Below are 27985 nucleotides of genomic sequence, written 5' to 3'. Positions count from 1 at the left end.
AAGCAGTTTCTCTTGTGCGTAAAAACTCTCCAACTGCGTAAAAACGCGCCGATCCGTGCTTTTTTTTTTTTAATTCACAGGTATTTAGAAAACACCACTGACATGTAGTTTATATATAAATATTTTTTTTTAATCAAAAGTGGATGACAAAGTTACAAATTGTAAAACACTATTAACAGCGTCGACATTTCCTCTTGAGTCACCGTCAAATCTTGTAGGCTGTGAAACTGGAAAGACTAAACAAGTACACACCACTCAACAGCCCTGTAGGACTGGTTTCACATCTCTCCCACTTCACACAATGCAGCCTTTAAAAGTCTAGAACAGGGCATTAAAATAACACATGTATGTATGTATGAATCCCCCCCCTCCCCCCCCAAAAAAAAGAAAAAAATAATTGATGCAGAGTAATGCTTTGGCACCATATTAAAAACCAGATTCAGGGTATACAGAGTGACAAATTCATGTTACGAATGGATTTTTATCACTTCATCATCTCCCTGAGATTCAGTTCAACCTTTGACCTGTGTGCATACAGGTTCAAGTTCTGTAGGAACACTGATTTTGAAAATAGACTCCACTTAAAAGTTTAGCACATGGAGCCACGTTGGTAAATCCAGAAGTTTCCACTAAAAAAAATAAAATCTGTGCTTCAGTGAATGTCAAACCGTCCACATGGCTGGCTGGTGTCGAGGGCAGGCTTTGGGTGGAGTGTCACCGGCCTGTTGGAGAGAAAATAGTAAAGCTGTTATGTCTTAACACACCCAAACGAGCATACATGTTACACCCTCGATGTCACACCCCATGAATACAAAAGGAGAGACAGAGGAGAGGTTGAGAGGCCCAGCATCATGAAACTCCTGTACCTCGTATGTTGGGGTGGTTGGGTGGAGAAGGTGCTGCTGGTGGGATGTCTGACCCTTATTGGAGTAAATAGGGTCAGTGACCCCACAGCTCACAGGAGGGACACTGTTACTGTGTACAGAGCTGTGGGGTCTCGAGCTGCGGATGAGCAGTCTGGACTCATCCAACAGCTGCTGCAGGGAACAGCTGGACAGAGGATCATCACCCTGGTCAGAAAGGGAGGGATGGCTTTAAGTGATCAGGAATAATCCAACAATTTGGGAAACACACTTATTTGTTTGTTTTTTTGGATTGAAATGAGATGTTTGATATCACTTAGCAACTGGTTAGCTTAGCATAAAGACTGGAAAGAGGGAGAAACAGCTAGCCTTGCTCTGTCGGTAAATAAAAACAAAAAACTTCATGTTCCAGCATTTTAAAAAGCTTGGTAATTAACACTTTCACATCTTGGTTGTTTAAATCATACAAAAAACAGAAAAACAAAAACAAAAAGCAGTTTCCCCTGTTTCTAGTCTTTATGCTAAGCTAAGCTAACTGGCTGCTGGCTTTAGCGTCATATTTAACGTACAGACATTAGTATCAATCGTCTTCTCTAACTCGGCAAGAAACCGAATAAGCATATTTCTTTGTTTTAAAATGTACACCATTACAACTTTTCCTGTCGATATAAATTGTGTCATGATACTTTATCGGGACTTATACAGAAAACAAGCACTTGTCTCTGGTGTATTCATTTCCCGTTGTCAATACGAGGCATCGTTTGCGTCTTACATCAATCGAGTGTGCAGAGAAGACTCCCAGGTCACAGTTGGCTGTGGCTTGCTGATTGGCTGCTGGTGGAGAGGCAGCGTCATGTGAAGGTCTTGAGTTCTTCACTCTGAGCGATGAAGGTGACCGGCTGTCCAGACAGACACATCTTAACTCCTCCTGACTGAGACACAAACAAAATCATTCATACTAGTCCTCTCTATTCAATATCAAATGTAACAGATTATGAACTGAGAGTGTGTGCTACATTACAGCTTGATACGGGTCTTCATCAATGTCATTTCTTACCTTCCTTACGATGCACCTCTAGCTGCATGGCTGGCTCCTGCCTCTTCTAATATTTCTGTGTACCAATTTTGTTTTGTATGGCTGAAACTAACGATACATTTCATTACCAATTAATCTGCCGATTTTTTTTACCTGAATAATCATTTGATCTAGTAAAAAAAATGAAAAATGTAACCTCTATCCCTGGGGATACATGTTTCTGTCCATGTCTAACTTTAATTAATGCAGGTTAACTGTGATCACTGTTTTTTCCAAAAACATTTTTCATTATTTTCTAGATCAAACGTTTAATCAAGAAAATAAGAGTCTAAGCCATAAATTCCAGCCCTGTCAGCCACAAAAATACTTGAACATGATTGTAAAGGAAAGGTTACTGCCTTTAACTTTTAAGTATTAAGATCAATATGTTGGTTTCAGAGAAAAGTGTTTCTCTGTTTCTCTCATCCTGGCTGCATAAAGGCTGTTCTCTTCCACCTGTCCCCACCATGGTCATCGACTCAAACACAGTAGCTTCTCTACAGCTAAAAAATATTAAATAATCATCTTTTACCTGCCAGGTAACCCCTGACCGGTCTTCTCTTGCAGGGTTTCACGTGCACTTTCCAGATTCAACTGCAGGAGCTGCAGGTCATTCCGCTGATTCTCACACACCTGTAAAAACACACGCAGACAACACCACGTGTAATCATTTATGTATTTATTTACATTTAAGACCATCAGATACAACCTATCCAACGCCTAAAGTCACAGTGAAACCGCAGTTATATTTGTAATGTGACGTATTTCTGAGTGAAACTAAATGTGTTCAATTCAATTAAAATCCTGTGTGTGAGCGTAGTCAAGCAAATACGGAGAGATACGGAGCTGTAAAGCACCTGCCCTCCACCTCCACCTCCACCACGGTGTTGTTAGATCACGAGATCACGAGGACGAGGGAGAGATGAATAACTGAAACCACATTCTTTGCAAATACCGTTTTTGCGAACTGAGATCCAAACACACCACTGACCCATGATATCAATCTGCTAGCTACAACAGCCCAGAAGCTAACGTTCAAGTGTACTTTAGTATAATGGGGAGGGTCAGTTAGTCACCCTAAATCACATTTGATTGTTATAAGTTCAACATGAGAGAGAAGAAAAGAGGAACCATGAGATAAATCAACAGTTAAAACAGGGACACATGATTTTAATTCACTCTCTTTGGACTGGTTCATAAATGTTGTTATATATTATACTTTACATGTATACTATACTCTTTATTCTAACCCTTTATTTTATATATAAATATATATGTCTGTGAGTGATCATGTTAAATAATCGTGATTTTAATATTGACCAAAAGTAATCGGGATCATGACTTTTTTCCCATGATCGAGCAGCCCCAGCTCCTATTTATTGTGTTTACTGTGATTTAATAACAACATGTGTTAGCACACAATTTCTTGCCTGTATTGTGTGGTTTGAACAAGTAATAGACATGACTTTGACCCAGAGCCAGAGCAAAAGGACTGCAGGAGCTCTCCGAGGTATGCTGTCAAACCAGAAAGGCGCCTCTGACGTCGACAACAGTGTGAGCAACAGGAATGAGGAAAGCTGTATTCCCTAAGATGTGATCTAAAAACAAAAGTATTTTTCTAGCTATCCTGTGTAGCTGAGGGAGAGTTTTTGTTGGATATGACTTTTTTTTTTTTTTTTTTTTTTTTTAAATCCCTCTGTGAGGTATTATTCAAATCAGACACTGTTGTACCTGTCGCAGGCAGCGGAGCTCTGACATGGTGCGTTCCTGTTTGGAGCGAGCCAGATCGAGCAGCTCATCTCTCCAGCAGTCTCCCTCCCCTGGTGACAAACAATCAAATGCTGCAATTACCTCGGCAGGAACGTTTGCTTTTCAGGCTGGGAGGTGTATTATTAGTCTGTCTGACAGGCTAATAATCAATTTAATCGTGTGACTCTTACTTTAATAATAAAAAAATGCCAAATATTCTGTTTTCAGCTTCTCAAATGTAAAGCCCCTGACACACCAACCTGATAATCGGCCGTTGGACAGTCTGGCGAGGTCGGTGACTCGAGTCTGTTCGGTGTGTTCCGTGCCGACGTCCGTTAAAGGAGCCGTTGGCATTCATTTCGCCCGGGTCGGAGGGCGGGCAGTCGGACTCAATCCACCAATCTGATTGGTGGAGATCTAACCCGGAAATAACGAGCGGGATGAGCCTGACTAACGCCTCTCAAAATCTGAGGAAAATCTTTTAAACTGACCTTTGTCGATCTGAAATGAAGACAGATTCAGCAACTGCACGGCCTATTTCTCTCTTAAAGTGTTTTCAGAAACACGTTTCGATGAACTATTTTAGTAAAATAAGATATTGTATTTCAAACAAGCCGCCATTACTATCGGCTGGAAAAGCCAGACCCACGTGACGCGTTGTCATTTCCGGTTTTCATTTTTTGTATTATGTTGTGCGCACGCACAGAACATACGCTCAAGTCGGCGTTACTTCGGTCTGTTCCGAGGCACTTTTTGGACCTCGGGAAGACTGATCAGTCCGGCTGCCTTTTCTGCCGACGGTCAGCCGTCTGGTTTGTGTGTCTGGGGCTTAAGGAGTGCTGATTTTGACCGTTTTCTCTACTAAATAATGAATCAGAAAAGTAACTGATTCATTGATAGTGAAATGAATTCTTAGCTAAAGCCCGAGTAGGATTTAAATGATGAGCAGCTTTTATGTGGATACATTTTATGTCATGTTTGCCATCACTAAAATGTTTTTGCAGTGTGTCTGTAACTTTATTTCACCAGCATAGGACCCCAATGAGCCCAGATAGCAGCACGACATAGGATATTAAACATAGAGGTTACAAAACACGTATAATGAATTCAATAAAATATGTAGGGAATAATCAAGGATCCCAAAACACATAAGATCTAAAAGGATAAAGTAAAGTTGGTAAAATAACTAAAATCCTTAAGAAATAAATACATAAAATGAATAAATCAAATCCAAACACTGAAAATGACAATATATCCCAATATTTTAATTAAATAAATAGTTTAGAAACCCTGATGGAAAGAGGATGGACTTGGTGTGCTGTAGATTAATGTACCTGACAACGCCAGATCTCTACGGAGCAGCTGGAGCTCCTGTTTGAGACGGATGATCTCCTCTCTCTGAGTGCTGCTCTGTGTTACCTGCTGCTGCAGCTCCTCTACAACCACAGTGTGACACAGGAGAGAGAAAGACATGTATGGCTGAAATGATTAGAAGCTTAAGAATTAGGCAATCAACAGAAAATTAAAAATAGCATACTGATGTCTTAACTGCATGCTGACACTGAGAGGAAAAAAAATCAGCAGGGTGACTAAAGAGAGTTTTAATATGGTTGATTATTTGTAAGCAAAACACACCATTACTCAAATGGGGATACCTAACTAATATATTAAAGGTCCCATGGCATGAATATTTCACTTAATGAGGTTTTTTAACATTAATATGAGTTCCCCTAGCCTGCCTATGGTCCCCCAGTGGCTAGAAATGATGATAGGTGTAAACCGAGCCCTGGGTATCCTGCTCTGCCTTTGAGAAAATGAAAGCTCAGAAGGGCCGATCTGGAATCTCCTCCTTATGAGGTTATAAGGGGAAAGGTTACCTCCCCTTTCTCTGCTTTGCCCGCACAGAGAAAGAGAGGGACATCATGGCTTGCAAACGAGCGAAGTGGCAGTTGGTCAAGGCCACACCCCCACCCTTCACCTTGCCCCCCCCTCTCTCCTCCTCAATAGCATTTAAAGCTACAGACTCAGAAATGGAACATCCTAAGGAAAGATCATTGTGGGACTGGCTCTAGTGGCTGTAATTCTGCACCAAGGCTGAATTATGGGAAAGAGACTTCAGATACAGTATTAGAGGACCACTAAGGTCTATATAAAAGAGACTTCAGATACAGTATTAGGGGACCACTAAGGTCTATATAAAAGAGACTTCAGATACAGTATTAGGAGACCACTAAGGTCTATATAAAAGAGACTTCAGATACAGTATTAGGAGACCACTAAGGTCTATATAAAAGAGACTTCAGATACAGTATTAGGGGACCACTAAGGCCTATATAAAAGAGACTTCAGATACAGTATTAGGGGACCACTAAGGTCTATATAAAAGAGACTTCAGATACAGTATTAGGGGACCACTAAGGTCTATATAAAAGAGACTTCAGATACAGTATTAGGAGACCACTAAGGTCTATATAAAAGAGACTTCAGATACAGTATTAGAGGACCACTAAGGCCTATATAAAAGAGACTTCAGATACAGTATTAGGGGACCACTAAGGTCTATATAAAAGAGACTTCAGATACAGTATTAGGAGACCACTAAGGTCTATATAAAAGAGACTTCAGATACAGTATTAGAGGACCACTAAGGCCTATATAAAAGAGACTTCAGATACAGTATTAGAGGACCACTAAGGTCTATATAAAAGAGACTTCAGATACAGTATTAGGGGACCACTAAGGCCTATATAAAAGAGACTTCAGATACAGTATTAGAGGACCACTAAGGCCTATATAAAAGAGACTTCAGATAGAGTATTAGGGGACCACTAAGGCCTATATAAAAGCATCCAAAAAGCACCATGTCATGGGACCTTTAAGCTCTTTTGTCATGTGTTAGTCTGTTGCAAATTGTGGCTGTTTTTCCTTTTTGCCTTTTGTTTGCCCACACTAAAAATAAACGATATAGTTGTGTGAAGAATGAAAAAAGAGCAGGGACAACCCTATAGCTCAGGGGGTTTTCTTGTCATCTCTCTACTGTCTATAAGACAGACTGGACAAGTACTTTGTTTGGAGCATACTGATGTCTTAACATGTTTTGGTCAAGCTATTCCATGCTGACACAGAGGGGAAAAAAATCAGCAGGACGACTATAGCGAGTTTTAAGATGGTTGATTCTTTTTAAGCCAAACACACTATGTCCTGTATGTAAGGAACTTCAGTTTTACTCATGTACCTTTAAGGTGTGTGATCTCATGCCTGGCCTCTCTGTAGCGACGTTTATTTTCCTCTGAGTCTCTCAGGAGTTTGCTTTCTCGCGAACGACTCTCTGTCAGCGATGTCTCCAGGTCTCGTAGGCGCCCTGTGAGGTTGACTAAATGACCAGAGGCCTCCATCACATCTTTGTCCTGTTGATCACCAACTAGCAGAATATCAGTAAACCCATACAAGATACAAAACTATAATGCATTTATGGAAGTTACAGAGGGAAAAAAGTCTAGTGTACCTTGAGTTTGAGCATGGAGCTCAGTTCTTCCTCCCTGACCTGCAGAGAGCCGACTTGAGTGGACAGAGCCAAGACCGTGGAGTTGAGACTTTGGTTCTTCTCCTAAGAGACACAACTAGGGTTGGTTACCGGTAGGAATCGGACCGGATTAGAACGCAAATTTCGGTTCCTCATTTCAGTTCCACTTAATGTGTCGACTGAAATATTTTCCCTTCTGTCGCTCCGAAACGGACGTAAAAATATCACACTTTCTCTGTAGTCTACCGGTTAGCTAGCTACCGTAAATGTAGGCTACTTTTAAAATGCCATATTTTCCCTCTGGGCTCAGGACGTAAAAGCATATTAACCATTCACTGCACGTGATCGCTAGTAAACATATTACATCTTTGATGTCATTTTTCAGTTTTTCAAGAATCGGTTTAGGAATCAGAATCGTTTTAGGAATCAGAATCGTTTTAAAAGTACCGGTTTGGCATCGGAATCGTAAAAATCCAAACGATGCCCAACCTTAGACACAACAGACACTTCAACCTAAAAACAGACATACTAAGTCCTGCTTTCCAAGACTATTTCTACTGAGTATGAGAAGAATGAGTTAATTAAGCAATACACGTATAGCAAACATAATACATAATAATGAATTATTATCCTCCTGCATACAAAGATACATATTATAAGCCTTTGCTTCCAGCATAACCGCAATTCGTATTGTCAACAAATCCCATGAAAGGACAAAAAACATTTCGTGTGGCTTTTGTTTTTCTTTTCAATTTTGATTTATCATTATCAAATTATTATTATCTGTGTAAAAATCTTATAAAGATATTGTTTTTAAAAAACAAGTGTTCTGTATGTATCAAAGTCTGATATATTATAAAAAATATATAGAATATAATCAACCTTATCCTTTAACTATCACCAAGAAAACACCAACTATATCCACGCTGAGCCGTCTTCTGCCTTATTTCCACAAGATGTGAGCAGTATTTTTATATACAAAATACAAATGTGTATGATTGTGTACCTCAAAGTCTTGACATTTTTGGCTGATGTTCTGCTGTTTCTGTTCGAGCTCACAGAGCTGCTTTTGGGCTACGCTGAGCTCCTTCTGGACCTCCTCCTCCCTGGTTTCCACCACCCACACACGTTTAGTCAGGACTCGGATCACCTCGTTACGCTTCTGCAACTCATCTGCACAAAAATAATCAGTCTTAGACTGGAGCTAAAACAATCACAGAAGAATAACTGTAATGGACGTTGATCAAACGACAAACACAAGCAAATAAACATCTATTAACGAGTTATCATTCTGCATATTTAGCTTTTTTTATGCTAAAACGTGGAAGCAAGAAATAGTGAAGGACTGGATCTGTATCAAATCAAGGAAGATCTCTGTGTCCTCACCATCCAAACGGGCACATCTCTGCTCCAAGGTAAGCACCCTGTGGCGATCTTGTTCCCAGGCGTGAAGCTGCTTATGATGGGAGGCAGCCATAGTGTTCAGCTCCCTTTCCCTGTCCTTCAGCTCAACCATCAGCAGCTGGAGCTCCCTCCTCTGCTTCAGGATGGTGGAGCCACTCGGATCGTTCACAGGACACTTTTGGAAAGCACAAAGAAAACATACATAAAGCTTTCACCATAACTTCGCCTATAATATTTCCTGAAAGTTGCTTTGTGAATGCACTGCTCTGTTTTAACGCTGACAGGTGTCAGATATGGTGGAGCTTGTAGCCCGCACATGAACTCATCACAAATGAACTCAATGTGTGTGGGAAACAATGCACAAGCTACATTATAAACAATAAAACCGGAGCTCCTGGGCAGGGGCCAAATTTGATCTCACCTCGGTGTCCTGCGAGCTGGGGGGACACAGGTCGTCTGCTGGGAGGGGAGGTGTACTTCTGGCCCACCGTTGTGCTGTGCTGTCCATCTTGAAGCTGCTTAGGACAGAGGGTTGGCTAGCATCCAGTGAAGCACCACCAGTATTCTGAAAAGTGGCATATATAGACACATTACAAATCAGACAATATGAATGCATTTATTGTGTGTGCGAATTTAACATAAATGTCACTGACCTTTTTAACTGGAGTGCTGTGCCAGAGCTCAGCTGAAGTATCTGAAACGAAGTCAAAGTGGATGTTTGATGGTTGAAACATTCCCTTATACATGTCAAACAAATTACTTTAATGGGGTTGTTGTTGGTAAAGAGAATGATGATGTGAATGTTTACCATTTGACCAGGGGATACTGGCTAAGGCTCTTCCATTTGAAGGGGACAGTCCCTTTCCTTTGTCCATCACATCATAACAGTTACACACAATTCCTTCGTGTTTTATCTCCAGCAACCCCCTGTGTTATGTTACCTTCATTGCTATTATATGTAGCTTGTTGTTGTGGGCATCTATTGGGGGGCATGCCAGTCTGCTAACGTTAGCTTAAGTTAACGTTAGTTAGGCTAACGTTAGCTTACAGTCTCTGTTAGTAACGTTAGGTAACTGCTAAAGTTAACGTTAACTCTGCAAAATAACAGGCTAAACAACTTACGTAATTTAGCAAAACGCTCTAAAAGTAATTCAAATGTCGTTAGCTGACAATAAAAGTTTCTTTATAACACTGAAACGACTAGCTAGCTAGCTAGCATTAGTTTCTAGGAGAGTTTAGCTAACTTTTGAATGTACAGAGTGAACGTATTAACGTAAAGGGAGAGTGAAGTGGGAAAACAAGGATTGGACCATTACGTCACTCCAACGTACATCCCGCAGTTTTCCCCCAAAAATATTTTTACTTTATTTTAAAAGTAAAATTATGAAACTAAAAGTATGATGAGGGTCCCTAAAAAATATAAACATAACATAATTAATTAGCCTAATTCATTTTTTACCTCAAGTCTCTCAACTCAACCTTAAAATACTCAGACCAAGGAAACGTTCAAGTAACTTTATAAGGTTCCTTGACTCAGACCAGGAAGGATACAAGATGCTGTCAAAATCATAGACTGTATATAGAATATAATAATAGGTCAAAATAGTTGCAGATTATTTTTTTCTCCGTGAATTATCACATAATTTATGATTCGTTATATGACTTTGATTTTGGAGTGGTGTGTTTTCGTCCTCCGACCACCAGGGGCGCTGTCTCACACAACCGGTGCGTATTTGCCACTTCAACAATAAAACAAGAAGCGCTGCTAGGCGTGCTCAAAGTACGCCAACTAAACGTTATTCAAGAAGAATGATTTTCTAAAAGTCAAACTAACGTTAATAATGCGAGCGGATTTACTGAACAGACATCAGTTTTAAGAATATATTTCGCGGGGTATGTAACTCGACATTTGTTCTATCTTTATTCAGTTTATTCAGCAGCGTTCATTTAACGGTGCGTTAGCTTATTTAGCATGCTAAGCTAAAGCCCCACTAAACTGAGGTGCTAACGGTGACAGCTGGGTTAGTCAACGGTAAGCCCACATTTTTTTCCTAGGATGCCGAACGCGTGTCCCGAACTACTCTCCCTCTGATTGGCTAGTACTCGTTGCCTTCTCTGGTTGGATTGGTTACATTTATGTAAGAGGAGTGGGGTTGGTTACGGTAGGGGTAAGAATGTCAAGGTAAGCCAATCAGAAGCAGAGTAGGGCGGGACATTCCTTAGCCATCCTGGGAAAGAAATACTCGTAAACGGTACATGTTACCTGATGAATGAAAACACTGAAACTAAATTCAGGGATATTTTTACAGCAAGGTACAGTTGTCTACATGGTATAATAATATACAATGTCCACGACAACCGGGATATTCTAATGTAGACATTACAACAAGTGTTGTAGCTAAGCGGTGCATTTAATAAAACACTGCCGCATGTGTTAGCCAGCTAAAGCTAGTTCTTCTGCTGACTTCTCCGATGCTATCAAGCCAACTAACAAATGCTATGCTACTGTTGTGCATTAAATTAGCCCACCGTGAGACCGACCTGTGATCTATTTCAGTTCACATGTGTCATGATGTTAGCTAGCTAGCTGCTATTCATGTAACTGATCTGTGTTTGTTTGGGCAGGCTAGCATGATGAAATATTGGCAGGAGCCTTGTTCACTCATACCTACAGTAGAGTCTGATAGTAACAAATCCAAAGACATTTTATCACTACATCACAACTTCTATTCTGAAGTTATTTGTGTGTATCATTTACAACAAACTATATGGACCCTGTGTAATTATATATCTATTGAAACAGTTGTACATTTTATTTCCAAATTGTATATATTTTAAATATTGCTCGTGTAGTATTCTATTATTATTTCATGTATATTGTTTCCTGTTATTTAATGTTTACTCTGTATGTGTGCTGTGTGTCTGATATTTTGCTGCTGCAACACCGTTATTTCCCATTTTTTGGGATCAATAAAAATCTGTCTATCTAATTAATAGTTTTGTCCATTTGTGTCTTTTTATCCAGATCATTTATGATGGCTACTACTGAGATGGAATCTGGTTCTTTGGAAAGCAGACCAGAACATAGGACAGTGGGCTCTAACTCAAATTACCCACTGAAAGTACTTTACTGTGGAGGTACAGTATATTTTACTTGGTTTGGCATCTGCCCATACTATTCTACACTGTACTATATCACTCTATAGTATCTTAATAATGTTAAACTGTCTTACAACATTATAATAGTAATACTTTATTTATATCGCACGATTAAAAACCAAGTTTACAAAGTGCTTTCTGCTGCTAATTCCATAAAAAGACTTGAGCTGCTTTTTGAAAGCGTCAACAAAGACCACAGATCGTATGTCAAAAGGAAGGGCGTTCCACGGTGTTGGAGCCACCACTAACAAACACGGTCCTCCTTTTGTTTTTTTTGTCGAGTGCGAGGGACAACCAGTAATCCCTGGTCAGAAGACCTGAGTGACCTACTGGTGAGTTTAGGGTGGAGCAGGTCAGAGACGTCCACAGGTGCCTGACCAGGCAAGGCTCTAGAAGTCAGAACAAGAACCTTTCAGATTAATCCTAAACTACATCTGCACTAAATAACCACATGGAAAATACTATCTTTGTATACTCCTGTGTGAATTAAATACTTGACGATGGAAAAGTACTGATTATTTTCTCACTAAATTAAGAACTTTAGTGAAAATGAACAGGTGCAAGGAGCAAGGCTGCTGGTTATTCGACATTGCAATCGACAATAGAAACAATATAGGAAAATATATATGATAAACATCATATTTTTTTGACGATATATATCGCCCAGCCATAAATCACATTATATATTATTGTGGTGTATGCTTTTTACCTATATAGAAGACTTGCTGACTCGCTGCTATTAACCACACCACACTATTTTTTAACTTATTCTAGTTGTATATACCACTTATTATAATATATTTTTGGTTCTTTATTTGTACTTCTCTCTGTCTTTGTACGGCTGCAACACCTGAATTTCCTCTCTGGGGATCAGTTACGGCTTACATTAATGTGAATTGTTTTTGTGTCTTTGCAGTGTGCTCTCTGCCTACTGAGGTAAGTTTGAAGGACCCAGTTCACTAAAGCAGTCACGTTTGAGATATCAGAATCAGCTTTATTGGGCGGCCGAGTACTGTATGTGTTCACACAATGAATTTTACTCTGGTTTAATGTTGCTCTTATACACAGAACAATTTACAAGAAGATAGAAATAGACGTAGATCTAAAAACAAGGACAACAAAGCTGTCTGATGTACATGCCTGTTGTGTCTAGTCAAACTGTAGACTATATTTAAGCCGTTTTTAAGGTATTATTGAATCTTCACTGTTGTGTCTACAGTACTGTGAGTACATGCCTGAGCCAGCCAAATGTAGGGTTTGGCTCGAGAAGAACTTCCCAGATGTATTTGCCAGGATGACTGTAGGTGAGTGCCATCAAACATGTACTCCCGTTATTTATGACCCAAGATTAAAGCTAAAACAGATTCATAAAGTATAGTTATGGTGTGGAGTTTGTGAAGGTTGTAATATTGTGGTGCGGAATATGTTTGTGTAACTTCAATTTACACAAATATCTGAATTGAAATGGACTATGCAAGCTTCTGTTTATGTCATCATATCCACTAATGTTTTCTCTGTTACAAATGTTTTTAGTGTACATTTTCCAAAAGTCACTTTGTCACCTTTTATCGATGTACCCATAATTGGGTATTTCCCTTTAACCCTTAAGTGGCCAAAAATATACATATATACATACTTTTATACTCTATATCATCTTGTTCCAGCTCTTCATTGAAGCTATATGACGTTTACACAGAGTAACATTTTAAATACAACACTCCATGTTTGATTCCATCAAATAGATATTTCCTTCATAGAAACATTTTCCTAAAATTCAACCAGACATATTTGGTGTGTTTTGGAAACTGTGGATTTGAACAATTTTTTGTTTTGGCTGCACAGCTTGAGTTTGTAATGACAGACCTACATGCAGGCCGGTGAGGTTTAACAGGTTAAAAATATTCCAGTATTGTGTGAAGAAAGAACGTTTATAACTTGTTTGAACTTTGTATCGTTTGCATATCTACAGTGATTTAGTTGGACTGTAACAGCTTCATCAAAGAGTAATATATTTTCATGTTCAGCACAAATCACAGGGTAAAATAGCCACGTTAAAGGACCAAAACAAGCTGTGTGTATATATAAATATATATGAAGGAGACTCACTGGGAAGTCCTAAAGCTGTGAAAGGAGAAAACGTATATTAAAGACAGATTTGGAAATGTGTATTTTGAGAGCGGAGTCTTGGAAGTTTACTTGTAGTAAGTTTCACTACAGTGTATCCAGAGTGAGAAATGACTTCATAATCAGGTTAAATCTCTTCAGGTCTAAAGGTCTGTAATGACGTCAAAGTTGAAAAAAAAAAAAAAAAAAAACCCTGTTATGGACACGCTGGTCAGCAGCTAGACTAGTCTGTTACTAAACAGATCCAGCTTTGCGCTTATAGCAGTCATCCAAAAAGGTAAGAAGCTTGGTTGCAGGATTGGTTTTAATGTTTTCCTGTTGTCCTTCTGAACTACTGGCCCGGCAGCAGATGCACCCAGCCAGGAGCTCGGCACTGGAGAAGCTCCCCCTGCAGGCGAGGAGGAGAAAAAGAAACAGAGGAGAGGTACGTTGTCACTACCCGATGTGAGTCGAGTGCAGATGTGAGTTGCGCATGCGTCACTTTGCGACAACGACGCTTTGCTGTTAGCCACAGAATAATGAGATAGGTACATTACATAGCAGTAATTTATTATTTAGCGTAAGGCGTCACTGTTAGAATAACTTACATTATTAAATCATAGACAGAGACCACTGAAGAGATATTAAAATTCATTTTACTCGAGAACCCAACAAGGAGGCCTTCTCCGCACTACGGAATAGTACAGACAATGACCTAACGAAAAGCTCTCCACAGCAGCTTTTGTAATACAACGTAGAACGTGATAATCACGATACAAGAGTTGGTGTCCTCAGTTGTTTATCTTGTCAGAGTCGACGACGTCTCCCCTATCTGGTCTGAGAGTTCATGAACACACCGTGCTCAGACAAGGACACGCAATGGCTCCATGTTATCTTGTTTAGAGTTCAAATAGTGTTATGGTTTCTTAACAATATCTACAGTAGTTTAATTTAACAGAGAGAGAGAATATAATAATATTCTATGCAAACAGTTTAATAAATAACAAGAGGGAAAGTATGTAAATCAAAATGTCCCAAACAGTCACATTTTCCCAGCATGATCCCTGATGTCGGTTCTAGATTAGAAGCTGAAGTAGCCTCCAAGAACCTGCTAACGACAGACTTCTGTGACGTCAGTACAATAAAAATGGACCTACATAACGAAGTTCGTTCACTGATGGCTACAAGTTAGCAATCAAACGCAACGAAGGCTGTCACTTGAATGGCGTTTTGAGCTAACGTTAGCAATCAAACAATCGTAGATAGCTAGAAACGTTTGCCGGATCCGGCTCCCTTGGTATTATGCCGTAAACCGTTTAAATCTGAGCATGCGCAACTCACATTCTTTTTTTTTTTTGAATCAACTTCATGAGGCCTATAATAGGGTATTCTACTGTTAGTTCTACATTATTTCTAGGTGTCAAAGCAAAGGAGTTTTTAGTGGTTAACCTGCCTTGTTTAAATTGTATTCCCTAAAATGTCAGTCCTGGTAGATTTGACTTCTGCATGCATTGTTTTCTTTTTTGTGCGTGTGAAGGCAGTTTAAATATTATAGTTTCCAAAACAGTTTGATTTAATGAAAATCCGAAGAATTATAACTTTACCGCTGTCTGTATTTTAAGATGTAGCTGTGTTGGTTGATTGTGTTGGTGAAACTCTTTTTCATGATTATAGCAGCGTCCCAAATTTAGATGGATTAACGCCATAAGAGATTTGAAAGACTTTAATCTGGTTTATTTTGCTATTTTGTTGTTGTACATTTGTTTTAAGGTGGAAAAGGCCTGATCAAACAGAAAAAGAAGACCCTGCCTCAGAAAGTCACAATAGCAAAAATCCCCAGAGCCAAGAAAAAATATGTCACGAGGGTGTGTGGCATGGCAACATTTGGTAAGAGTCTTTAGTGTTTTCTTATTCTCAACGCTGCACCATTCTCTTTCTCCTAAGGCTTCATTCCTAACATAACTTCTGTAATGATTCTTGCAGACATTGAACTTAAAGAGGCTCAGCGATTCTTCGCCCAGAAATTCTCTTGTGGTGCCTCGGTTACAGCAGAGGATGAAATAATCATTCAGGGAGATTTTACAGATGACATAATCGACGTCATTCAAGAGAAGTGGCCTGAGGTGAGCTGTCTGAAATGTGTAGATAATTTCTCTTTGTTTGTTTATGTACGCGTTCCTCTTTTGCCCTCAACTTACTGGGTTTTAATTTGGACTTTTTGCACTGAGCTTGAACCTCTCTGTACCTGCACAGTGTTTTTAAAAATATGAGCGAGTTGGCAGGAGGAGAGAAGGGATTTGGCCGGATAACTGAGAAGAAAGCATCTCAATGCAACAGATGTATCCTGTTTTATTTGAGCTCTAACAGTCCTAGTGTATTGATGCATGTTTGTGTATTTTATGTTTTGTGTATCCTATTTTGTTGTTTTGATAAACTGTTGCTGATGGTTCTAAAAAAGCAACTGGGGAAGAGCCCTTAACTAATAAGCGTCCCAAACAATATAAGTGATGAGTCTGGGATTCAGTATATTCTTCTTATTGTCAACATATTCCAAAAAAGACCAAAAACCATCATTCGAATCATACCCAGTCTGTGGATCTCAGCCCAAAACCTATTTTTAGAAGTGGCCTAGTAATTTCCTCAAACAGCTGGTCACTGTATTTTAGCAAACGTTACTCAAACAGGAGAATATGGTGCTTTTTGTTTTGGACAATTTTTTTTAGTGACCTATTGGGGTGTGTGTGTGTGTGTGTGTGTGTGTGTGTGTGTGTGTTTGTGTGTTTGTGTGTGTTCATGGTAATGAAGGAATAGTTTTTAATAGTTTCTGGTAGGGCTGGGCGATATGGAGAAAATCAAATATCACGATATTTTTGACCAAATACCTCGATATCGATACCACAACGATATTGTAATGTTGACTGTTGGTGCCTTCACAAAATATTTATTTGATAAATAATCATCAGTAATGTGGATATAATGACTAAGTGGGTAAAGGCAAATAATATAACAATCTGGCAAGTTCAGAAAATTACATCACTTTACTGTAATGCAGCCTTTAAAACCAGGAAAAGACACCACTTATGCCATATTACGATATTACGATATCCAAAATCTAAGACGATATCTAGTCTCATATCACGATATCAATATAATATCGACATATTGCCCAGCTCTAGTTTCTGGACAACAACGGAGCTCTACGGCACAGAGAAGGAAGATACATGTTAGTAGATGCATTCATTGTTGGTTTTGGTCTTTTCATGGGGATTTGTTGACAATTAAAAAATATAGAATATCACCACGCGTATTGTGAAAACCTGTTCAATGATAAACAACCGTAATTAATTTATTGCCATTCAAAAAAATGTGACTGAAATCACAAACCAGACACAATGATTAAATTGAGTCTCTGTGTCTGTCGGTTGTAGGTGGATGATGACAGCATTGATGATCTGGGTGAAGTCAAGAAGTGAAGACCAAATATGCACTTTTACTGAAATGGATGTGACCTGTAACAACAACAACAACCTGGCCAAATGTACACATTAAGTCATTTTATACCTATTTTATTTACTGTTCATAAAAAGCTGCGGACTTGGCCACTCACTTGGCTTTTTTTTTTTTTTTAGTTAATAGCTGCTTTCTCTCGTTTGCCAAAGGTGTGGTATGACGTGAATCCCTCCCAAATGTTCTTCACTCAAGCAAAACTGTAGGCTAATAAATTTCAGTCTCCTTCGCCTGTACACTCTTCCTTCCAAGTTTTTCTTTTCTTTTTTTCAATGTGTGTGTGTGTGTGTGTGTGTGTCTATTTTTCAAAAAACATTAAAAAGGATTGTAAGGTTGAAGTCACCTGCTTTATCTGAGTCACTTAAATGGCCGCAGGTTATTTGTTTTTCAGGCACCCTATTCCATCCCCATGAGTAAACTTACTCCCCTGCATAATAGTTTTATAATGAAGACACACTCCCCAGACAGATAACATTTACAGTTGTTTCCATGCTCCTCTGGGTCAATACCAGATCCCCACAGATAACACAGTGCTTCATTGGTGAATTTACATGTTTGTCCAAGAATCGTTTGCATGAATGGAAAGATGATTCCCTTCTAAAGATGCCACCTGCTACAGCATATCTGTGTTGACACTGTATAGAGCAGCAGGTTGGTGTTGTGCTTCACTGACCATTCAAAACATGAATCTCACTTCTTCAGACGTGTGCTGCGCCTTCGAGTCGCCCATGCTCGACTACGTTTTGCCTCCAATACTGATCTTGGAGTTCATGTTTGGACTGATGGGAAACATTGTCGCCCTGTGGATGTTCGTCTTTCACATGGACACATGGAAGCCCAACTCTGTGTACCTCGCTCACCTGGCTGTCGCCGACTCCATTGTGATGTTCTGCCTACCTTTCAGGGCCGACTACTACAGGCGTGGAAAGAACTGGCTGTACGGTGATGTCCCGTGTCGTATCCTACTTTTTCTGCTGGCAGCCAACCGCGCTGCAGGGATCTTTTTCCTCACGGCCGTGGCTGTTGACCGTTACTTAAAGATTGTCCACCCGCTGAACCGGATCAACCGAATGGGTATCAGCTACGCTCTCTGGGTCTCCCTTGGTATCTGGGTTCTGATTTTTCTTGCCACTGGATATCTTCTTGCCAGTGAGCACTTCTTTTACACTAACAACCATACACAGTGTGAGAGTTTCAACATCTGCATGGGCTTCAGTCCTCTCTTCACTTGGCACAACACTTTCTACATGACCCAGTTTTTCCTGCCCGCTGTAATCGTCGCTTTCTGCACCTTCAGAATTACGTGGCAGCTGAGGAACAGGACAGTGGACAAACAGGGGAAAATCAAACGGGCCGTTCAGTTTGTCTTGGCTGTGGCTTTAATTTTTATTATCTGCTTCTTTCCCAGCACTATATCACGCGTAGCTGTCTGGATCCTCAAGGTATGGTATAATGAATGCAAATACTTCCAAGAAGCCAACTTGGCATTCTACACTTCAGTGTGTTTCACCTACTTCAACAGCGTCCTCAACCCTCTCGTCTATTATTTCTCGAGCCCTGCCTTCACTGGCACTTTCGACAAGCTCCTGAATAAACTGCTGAGAAGGAGCGGCAACAAAAATCAGACAGATTCGAATGAGAATGACATTTCCACCATTGATGGTAGAAGGGATTGAAGCCAGGTGTTATTGTGTTCCCTTTCTAACATTGCAGGGATACTCTTAATGAATGCATAGTGCATGTTAAAGGCCTGGCTACTGATAGAATTACTGTTATCCTAGTTTATAACAAAAAGTAAAATGTAGAAAAGACATTTTGCTTTCTGCTTACAAAAGTACCCACCTAAAAATAGGAGTTTAGCGCTGTGTACTTGTATACATATTACAGAAAACCCTGTGAGAGTAATCGTAAGCCATTGACTGGAGAAAAAAAAATATCTTAAATTGCAAGGTGACCTTGTCAAATATGCACTGCAAATGCTTGTGGAATATGGGATGTTTTGTGTGTGTATATCTGGTAACACTGTACTTGAAGGTATCTACATAAGAGTGACATGACAGTCATGAACACATGAACTCTAAACCTAACTCTAACTTGTCATGACAAAAACCGATGGGACACTTACTAAAAGAAGAATTATGTCATAAATGTTTATGACTTGTTTATAATGTTTATGACAGTGTCATGCCACTCTTATGTAGATACCTTCAAGTAAAGTGTATCCGTATATCCACTTTTTCATGGTATGGTAGTTCATATAATACTTTCAATTGTCAATCATCCACTGTGACAGCAGACACTGAGTTTCTGCCACCATGTGCTGTTGTCTAACTGTCAATTAACAGCATACACTTACTGAAAAGTTTAATGTCATACCTGAGTCCATGTGGATTACGAGCATACAGGGAATTTCAACATTGTAAAAAAAAAAACAAATTAATTTAAATTAATCCTTTTTATTTCTATGGTAAGAACAGTGCATTTTTAAATGTTCTGTCTTGTCATCTATGTACATATATTTTCGCACATTTCCAGTCTTGTATCCTGTAACATTTGGTTTGCAATAAAAACATTTAGCATTATAGTAACCAACATAAATCACATATAACTGCAATTTTCCTTTTGTGTTTGTGTCTTTTCCGAGTCGATAAATCGTATTTTAAAATGTGGCGCTCGGATGATCGAGTTTACGGTTTGGTACGTGAAGGCAGCATTAGTTGCCAAGGTGACGTCAGGCTGGGGCTGGGCTGGAAAAACATGTAACGGTGTAAAGATACGCAGCACCACCCACGGCACCCTTTACTGAGACTCAATTCATCAACAGAGACCAAGTAAGCTTCCACGGCAACTTTTTACACACCTTTCTGCTTTTATTTAGCTTTAATATCTCCTTAGTAAGGCGTTAGTTTTTACCTCAACCCCAGTAAATGTGTTATGCTAATCTGAAGCTAGCTTATAGCTTTGGCAGTTGGAGCGCATTCCAAGAGGGGCCAAAGCTATGACATCAAGGAATAACTTTAATCCGTCCGATAACATGCTTGATTAAAGTATCCTAAATGAAATGCGTAACTTAGGATATTTAGGAAAAAAAAGTGCTCACGCCTAAGTTACTAGCTCCAGAGATGCAGCAAGTAGAATGAGCCCATCCCAGACACGAACAACACAGGTCAGTCTCATCATGTTTGTCATGTAGCTAACCATGCATCAGCAGTTATTTATTTATGGTTGATATCTGATCGTGTAAGGCTAAAGACAAAGAAGTGGTAGACTGAGATGCTCCCAGAGATAGGGGAGCCACAGGACGGGATTTGATAGCTCTAGGTGTGCTTGTTATTTTGGTCTGGCAGCACCGGCTGGGCGGAGGGAGGGAGGGAGCAGTGTTGAGGTAATGTTTCAGCAGACAAGACCTCTCATGTTACCTGCTCATTGCATGGGATTGAAACATACCCTTTCTTCTGTGCTACCGTTAACTGTTAGGTGCAAAAAATAAGACATTAATATCTCATTTTTATTTGATGGTAATTTTCAAAAATACCTGCAACACTGTCAGTGGTGGAAGAAGTATTCAGATCCTTAACTAAAACCACACTGAACATACTCCACTACCCAATGTGAGTCGAGTGCAGATGTGAGTTGCGCATGCGTCACTTTGCGACAACGACGCTTTGCTGTTAGCCACAGAATAATGAGATAGGTACATTACATAGCAGTAATTTATTATTTAGCGTAAGGCTTCACTGTTAGAATAATTTACATTATTAAATGATAGACAGAGACCACTGAAGAGATATTAAAGTACATTTTAGTTAAGTGAGTAAAGGCAAATAATATAACAATCTGGCAAGTTCAGAAAATTACGTAACTTTACTGTAATGCAGCCTTTAAAACCAGGAAAAGACAACACTTACAATATCCAAAATCTAAGACGATATCTAGTCTCATATCACGATATCGATATAATATCGACATATTGCCCAGCTCTAGTTTCTGGACAACAACGGAGCTCTACGGCACAGAGAAGGAAGATACATGTTAGTAGATGCATTCATTGTTGGTTTTGGTCTTTTCATGGGGATTTGTTGACAATTAAAAAATATAGAATATCACCACGCGTATTGTGAAAACCTGTTCAATGATAAACAACCGTAATTAATTTATTGCCATTCAAAAAAATGTGACCGAAATCACAAACCAGACACAATGATTAAATTGAGTCTCTGTGTCTGTCGGTTGTAGGTGGATGATGACAGCATTGATGATCTGGGTGAAGTCAAGAAGTGAAGACCAAATATGCACTTTTACTGAAATGGATGTGACCTACAACAACAACAACCTGGCCAAATGTACACATTAAGTCATTTTATACCTATTTTATTTACTGTTCATTTTCTGTGTGTGTGTGTGTGTCTATTTTTCAAAAAACATTAAAAAGGATTGTAAGGTTGAAGTCACCTGCTTTATCTGAGTCACTTAAATGGCCGCAGGTTATTTGTTTTTCAGGCACCCTACTCCATCCCCATGAGTAAACTTACTCAGGGGTGTGATTCTTCCGGATAAATCCAGAAATCCGGCGAAAATGAGGCTCTCGTAAATCATGCATCATTTTTTTTTTGGGGGGGGGGGGGTCGCAAGGCATGGGTCGGGGGTATTGGTAAACATAATGACCGGTCACTGCTGTCAACGTTTTTTGTGCCTCTGATTCATGTTTTCATATCACTCCGCAAGTGGTCCGTTCATTTGTCACGATGTAACTTCATTCAAAGCAGAGCTCCACCAAAGAGCCTGCAATCGTTGCGGAAGGTTATCTGAATAAGAATTTTGGACGTGTGGGGGCGAACTATCTTCTTATCTGAAGCCGACAACGGGACAATATTTTTATTTTATGTTGGCAATTGTTGGGTTTTAAAAAGTTAAAACAATGCTTATGTTATGAAAACAATGTACTTTTGGTTTAAATGTACATTATGTTCCCTACAGCCAGATTGAATCAACTGACTAGCCTTAATTAACATTTGACATGCCTCATTCCAGCCCAAGCTTCTAAAGAATGATTAAGTCATGAACCGTCAATTTGCATACTAGAGGAGACTCATTGTGCCCACAGGAAAGGTAACTGCTCCCCAGCCGTTTGAGAGCTCTGTTGGGCCAGACTTGCTTAGGACAAAGAATGAGTATTCCTGTAATTTGGAAACAATTGACACTGACTTGGTAAGATCCTGTAGCCGGGTGTGGCCACAAGACACATGGATTGGGAACTCACACCTTTTCTTTTGAGAGACATCTGACCAATAACGAGGGTTTTCATTTGAGGTACCACCCTCAACTTCTAGGGAATAAATTTGTGTGACTGAGGTGATTTCAGGACTGCAAACTGTGACCCCACAAGGGAAGCAGGTTCTGCAGTCCGCTGTTTACAGTGTATTGTTTTGTCATGTCACAAGACTGTTTTTATGTGACTCCATCAAGGAGAAGCATGATTCAGTCCGCTGTCAGCTGCAGTGTAACATTTGCTTTTTGTCATGTCATTTTCATCATTCTGTTTCATTAAACCTTTTGCTTAACTTTAACTGGACCAAGCCTCTCCTTCCTCCTCAGAGATCAAACGATCACGTCTTGTATCATTTCTTTACACAACGCAAGCTGAAGCGACGTAGCAGATGACGTTGAGAAGTTGCAGTAAGGAATATTTTAGGAGCACCATTTTTGGCAGTGCAGAGAGGTAGTGGCCCTCACTAACTTAGTGTTGAGCCGGGAAACATGGCTAAAAGAGCTCTACAGCGAACAGATGTGCTGGGCGAGCCGTCAGTCGGTGGAAGCTAACAGAAGCTAGCTGGCGTAAGCTGACAGCTGACCAACGCTACCAAGTGATCGGCGGAGACAGGGAGTACATGTATTTGAAAGAGTCCGGCAGTTGTGGTAGACGAAGGTCCAGTCGGGAGTTTGGATGGAGAGTCCACTGAAGTCCACTGCGTTCTGAAGGGCTAATCCTCGCTAGATCACTAGCTAGTCGGGAGGTTGACAGCTAACGTTAGCCAGCTGAAGCTAACAGTCGATCGATGGTGAGTAACGATAATGACCAACACCTAATCTTAAACTTAGGGTACTTAATTTACTACGACCCAATCAGAGGTTACTTAAATTGGGACATTCAGTCAAAATCAAGCACGTCACCTTCAAACGGGATCTCCGTTTGCAGGTTTCAGGGTGTACCGGACCCTCCCGGTGATCATGCTGCTCTGGGGGACCGGCTGCACAGTGAGAAGCTGCTGCTGACGGGCGCAGAGCTCTGCCAGAACTCCGACTGCTGTCTGTCCGCCCGGCCGTCTGACAGCATCAGTATTAAATTGAGACTTTTACCGGTTAAAAACGTCTCGTTATCACGTTAAATAGTAGTCTAATTCGGTACAGTTGGTTTTAACGCCTGATGCGAAGGGTAGGCCTATAGGAGTACACATGAAAAGCCTGAACAAGCAGCGTCGCTCTGCCCCGTCTTTCTGCTGTGCCCCATTCACGTAGTAGTTTTACACTATGTAGGTTAAACTCTGCAATTAATCCACGTTCACATGTATAAATGAACTGTGGTGGTCCGTTACACTGTAGGCTATATTCAACGTAGAGTTTAGATTCTCGGCCCAAGCCCGAGCCCGACCCGAGCCCGACCGGACCTCGGGTCGGGCTCGGGCCGTTATTTTCCGCCACATCCTCGGGCCGGGCCGGACCCTTGATCAAGCAATTTTTTTTTTTTTTTTTTATCCATTACCTTATTATCCTATTTGGGTGGGGAGATAGCTATGCCATAATCAGAAATATTATAAATATATATATATAGGCTATATAAAAGTAACAAATGTGTACAAAAGTTAGGCTGCAGTTACAAAATGCAGCACGTGTCATGCGCGGAGTCTCCTCCTCTCGCACGCATCACACCGGGAGCTTGAAGATGTAAAGAAAAAAAGAAAAACAGGAGAATTAACTTTGAGCAAGTATGGAGGAAAGTCGGAGGTATGGAAGCAGTTTAAACAAGTCGTGGGCAGTGACAACAATATGTTGTTCATCATTGTTTCTATTTTTTTTTTACGTTTCTTCACTCGGATCCACTTGCGATCCGTTCCTTTCTAAACAAACAGCGCAGTTTACATGCTTCGTCCTTGTTGTATTATTCTAACCAGATTTCTGTAGTTCAAACAACTCTGAATTGTAGTTGAGAACGTCAGTAATAACGGCCCACGTATTAAAAAATTGTCGGGTTTAAATCGGGCTCGGGCTCATAATTACAGTTAATGTTTCGGGCCGGGCCGGGCTCGGACACAACGTGCTCGGGCTCGGGTAGGTTCGGGCTTGATTTTTTGGGCCGATCTAAGCTCTAATTCAACGTCACTGATTAAGTAGCCTAAGTCAATCCTAAATTTTTCAACTTGGGAGCAAAATGTGCTCCTTGGGGAAAAAAAGTTACCATAAAGCCCTGTTCATGCTAATTAAACAACTGGACTTTAGGGTCAAGTGTTGTCGTATCCGGCCCATGTCCCGGATGTGAAAGGCCCCTTACTGGACTACTGAATATAATTAGGGGTCCAAGCCCGAGTCTGTAAGAACCGGCAATAGCAAAGCTATGCCGTTCGTACAGCAGGGCTGTAGAACCCTATTGTTTTTCTACTGATTTTTCATCATAATTATTATTCTTCTCCGCGTAAAACTCCGACTACAGCCTAAACCGTACATGGTGGGGGGTTGCCGTTTTCAGGACTAGTCCCAAACGCCGCAAGGACCTCAGGCACAAACATTCACCCACTTCCACCACTAGGTGGCGCTATAGCAGAAAAAACGCGTTTGGCCCTATAACTCCCACACCGTACACCTCACATTTAAAAACCATATATCCACGTGTTCCCTGGATCCAACTGAATCACGTGATATAGGCCACGCCCATTTCCGCCTAGACTTTTATGCGTGAAAAATCGCAATTTATCAAAAACCTACTTTTTCGAACTCCTCCTAGACCGTGCGACCGATCTGCACGAAACTTGGACCGTAGCATCTCCAGACCGACCTGACAAAAAGTTAATAAAAAGAATTTTGATAGGACAAAAATTGCGCATATTACGCACGAACAAATTTGTGTAGCTAACTATGAAAACACCAACTTTGCCATATCTCGGCCAAAATAAATGCTATCAACGCCAAACTTTAGATTCTTGTTTGCCATGACCCTCTGGAGGTGCCCCACGCGTTTTACGAAGATTGGTCACTAGGGGGCGCTACAAGTACAAAAAGTTTATATCTCATGAACGGCTCATCTGATTTTTACAAAATTTGATGGGCACCATCTAGGGACACTTTTGAGGCCATGTCTAGAGTGGGGTACTGAGGGGTCAAAGTGGGCGTGGCCTATGGGACCCAAGTCTAGATTCACCACTTACACTAATGTGAACAACTTTAAATTTACAGGGTAGATAGACAATGGGTCATGGACCACACCTACCAAAAATTACACATGTGGACCACTAGGTGGCGCTATAATGTTTTTTTGCCTTTATCTCCCACATTACACATCGCACATTAGAAAACCATACATCCACGTGTTCCTTGAATCAAGCTGAATCACATGATATAGGCCACGCCCATTTTTGCTTAAAATCTTTTTCGCAAAATCGCGCAATGCGCAAAACCAACTTTTTCGAACTCGTCCTAGGCCGTGCGACGGATCAGCTCGAAACCTGGTAGGTAGCATCTCCAGATGGACCTGACCAAAAGTTACTCAAGGAATTTTGCTACGTTAAAGTATGCGCATTTGACGACCAAACAAATTTTCATAGCTAGCTACCACACACGTATCATATCATATCTCGGCCAAATTAAAAGTTATCAGCAAGGAACTTGGGATCCTTGTTCAACATGCCACTACGACGCTCTGTACCAAATTTGGCGAAGATTGGCCTTCAGGGGGCGCTATAAGCAACGTTTATTTGTTTTGGCCAATGACTCAATGCATTTAAATGGGAAAATTTGCAATTGCAATATCTCTGCCACGGTAAAAGCAATCACCACGAAACTTGTGGTGCTCGTTCGGCATGTGGCTCTGAGGCGCTGTACCAAATTTGGCGAAGATCGGCCTTTAGGGGGCGCTATAAGCAACGTTTATTTGTTTTGGCCAATGACTCAATGCATTTAAATGGGAAAATTTGCATATGCAATATCTCTGCCACGGTAAAAGCAATCACCACGAAACTTGTGGTGCTCGTTCGGCACGCGGCTCTGAGGCTCAGTACCAAATTTGGCGAAGATCGGCCATTAGGGGGCGCTATAATCAACGTATACATGTTTTGGCCCTTTTACTCAATTTTAATGGGATATTTGCAATGGAAATGTACCACAGACCTTGCAGCTCACACATCTCAATATTTACTGATGTTTGCCTCCTACCGTTAGGTTTTGGTTTTCATTTTTGCATGCAACTTTGGTTTTTTACAATAAATAAACTTCTTAACCCACCTGACAAAGTTTCTACAACCTTCACAGTGGACAAATGTAACTCTTTTCTCTCACTTTTTAAATCCAATATCAACACCATTCATAGGCGGCGATACCGTGCAATTAAACATTGCAGTTGGTGCTAAGTGGAGCGTCTGTCATAGCGTGATTGGTTATGTCGGTGGCATTGATGCTTAATTTCCCACGAAGCACCCACGGAGGAAAACATAAATCGGCGCCTATGACGCATTTGCAACAACTTGAGCACCTCCCCTGCTCCTTCAACCACCACGCCTGCCTCCCCCCTCCACCCTCTCGGTCACTCTCTCATTTCTCTCTGCTATCTCCTGCGGTCAGGGGGGTTAAAAAGTTTGTTTGTTGTAGAGCATTCTTAAAGGTGGTCCGTACACGCGTGGAGGTGAACCATTGACCGCTACGTTTTCAACGGCGACGTACCGCAGACGTCGCGGCTCGCGCCTCTCGACGTTTAGCGACGTTTGCCTCCCCGCCGCCCGGCTTCGGGTTCCACTTTCGCGCGCTCCCCCGGGGCGTCGGGGGCGACTGGCGTGGGTGGCTTGGGCCCCGTCATAACTGCTTGCAGTTCTAGTTATATTTTATATTTTGTATTTTGAATTGTTTCCTGCCACCAGAATTTTGTGATTTCCTTGCAATAAATATTGACATTTTTACCATAAATTGGTGCCTAAAAATGTATCAGAATGCAGGAATTGTCTTTTACCCTCAAAATGGTAGGTAATGCAATGTGTAATCAAGGGATGACTGATTAACAGTAATGTAAATGCTAAATGCCCTAATACCCGTTGATACTACAACAATGCAAAGTATAGGCTCTTAACCTTGCAGTTTTGCACATATCATGTAAGACTCGATTTCTCCATTTCTTTGCACAAAACTCTCCAGAAAGTGCCATTTAATGGTTTATTTAAAAAAAATAAGTAACCCCTGCATACAACGTTCTATGCAAGTAATAATTGATGATTACTGTCATTGAATTTTGGGTGTTTCATTCAATTTCATTGCATTTGAAAAAACAATGGGGGTCACAGCATCTTGGGTGCGGCGTATATTTTCCTGCTTTTTTGTCCTTTGCCAATCACACCTATGATTTCTCCC

At 40.5% G+C, this 27985-nt stretch overlaps 3 protein-coding genes across 6 annotated transcripts; 2 read left to right on the top strand and 1 right to left on the bottom strand.

The window, feature by feature from the left end:
- Window positions 1–108: 108 nt before the first annotated feature.
- Window positions 109–9896, bottom strand: ccdc62 (coiled-coil domain containing 62). 2 transcript variants are annotated; one of them, XM_031301267.2, is made up of 14 exons: window positions 9423–9896; window positions 9268–9308; window positions 9036–9179; window positions 8597–8789; window positions 8217–8383; window positions 7193–7294; window positions 6923–7094; window positions 5022–5123; window positions 3670–3758; window positions 2471–2571; window positions 1636–1795; window positions 867–1070; window positions 642–722; window positions 109–606 (listed from the first exon to the last, which is right to left on the bottom strand). In XM_031301267.2, the coding sequence occupies exons 1-13, from the start codon at window positions 9487–9489 to the stop codon at window positions 663–665; spliced, it is 1602 nt and encodes a 533-aa protein (XP_031157127.1). In that variant the 5' UTR covers window positions 9490–9896; the 3' UTR covers window positions 109–606; window positions 642–662. The 2 variants fall into 2 exon arrangements, with proteins under 2 accessions (XP_031157127.1, XP_031157126.1); XM_031301266.2 differs by having other exon boundaries at window positions 109–722.
- A 397-nt stretch (window positions 9897–10293) lies between these two features.
- On the top strand, window positions 10294–17619 carry denr (density-regulated protein). Of its 3 annotated transcripts, none has more exons than XM_035991569.1 (8): window positions 10294–10507; window positions 11640–11752; window positions 12690–12709; window positions 12993–13077; window positions 14235–14321; window positions 15647–15763; window positions 15860–15999; window positions 17305–17619. In XM_035991569.1, exons 2-8 carry the CDS (start codon window positions 11647–11649, stop codon window positions 17347–17349), a joined length of 600 nt encoding a protein of 199 aa, XP_035847462.1. In that variant the 5' UTR covers window positions 10294–10507; window positions 11640–11646; the 3' UTR covers window positions 17350–17619. The 3 variants fall into 3 exon arrangements, with proteins under 3 accessions (XP_035847462.1, XP_035847463.1, XP_031157120.1); XM_035991570.1 differs by having other exon boundaries at window positions 10338–10646; XM_031301260.2 differs by lacking the exon at window positions 10294–10507 and adding an exon at window positions 10852–10927.
- Window positions 17620–17871: 252 nt separating this feature from the next.
- LOC116051037 (hydroxycarboxylic acid receptor 2-like) lies at window positions 17872–19309 on the top strand. Its single transcript, XM_031301258.2, has one exon. The coding sequence runs from the start codon at window positions 18067–18069 to the stop codon at window positions 19057–19059; it is 993 nt and encodes a 330-aa protein (XP_031157118.1). The 5' UTR covers window positions 17872–18066; the 3' UTR covers window positions 19060–19309.
- The last annotated feature ends 8676 nt before the right edge of the window (window positions 19310–27985 follow it).

This window comes from Sander lucioperca, chromosome 14 (genome assembly GCF_008315115.2).
Source record: "Sander lucioperca isolate FBNREF2018 chromosome 14, SLUC_FBN_1.2, whole genome shotgun sequence".
NCBI lineage: Eukaryota > Metazoa > Chordata > Actinopteri > Perciformes > Percidae > Sander > Sander lucioperca.
Note: the sequence above shows the minus strand (reverse complement) of the source record. Positions and strands in the feature narration are given on the sequence as shown.

Coding starts and splice junctions, on each gene's coding strand:
- ccdc62 (XM_031301266.2), bottom strand. CDS start 9,489: ATGGACAAAGGAAAGGGACTGTCCCCTTCAAATGGAAGAGCCTTAGCC. Junction 8,384..8,596: donor GAGATGTGCCCGTTTGGATG/GTGAGGACACAG, acceptor ATTTTTGTGCAG/ATGAGTTGCAGAAGCGTAAC. Junction 3,759..5,021: donor TAGAGATCTGGCGTTGTCAG/GTACATTAATCT, acceptor GTTTGTCACCAG/GGGAGGGAGACTGCTGGAGA.
- LOC116051037 (XM_031301258.2), top strand. CDS start 18,067: ATGAATCTCACTTCTTCAGACGTGTGCTGCGCCTTCGAGTCGCCCATG.
- denr (XM_031301260.2), top strand. CDS start 10,881: ATGAATGAAAACACTGAAACTAAATTCAGGGATATTTTTACAGCAAG. Junction 13,078..14,234: donor ATTTGCCAGGATGACTGTAG/GTGAGTGCCATC, acceptor TCTGAACTACTG/GCCCGGCAGCAGATGCACCC. Junction 16,000..17,304: donor TTCAAGAGAAGTGGCCTGAG/GTGAGCTGTCTG, acceptor TGTCGGTTGTAG/GTGGATGATGACAGCATTGA.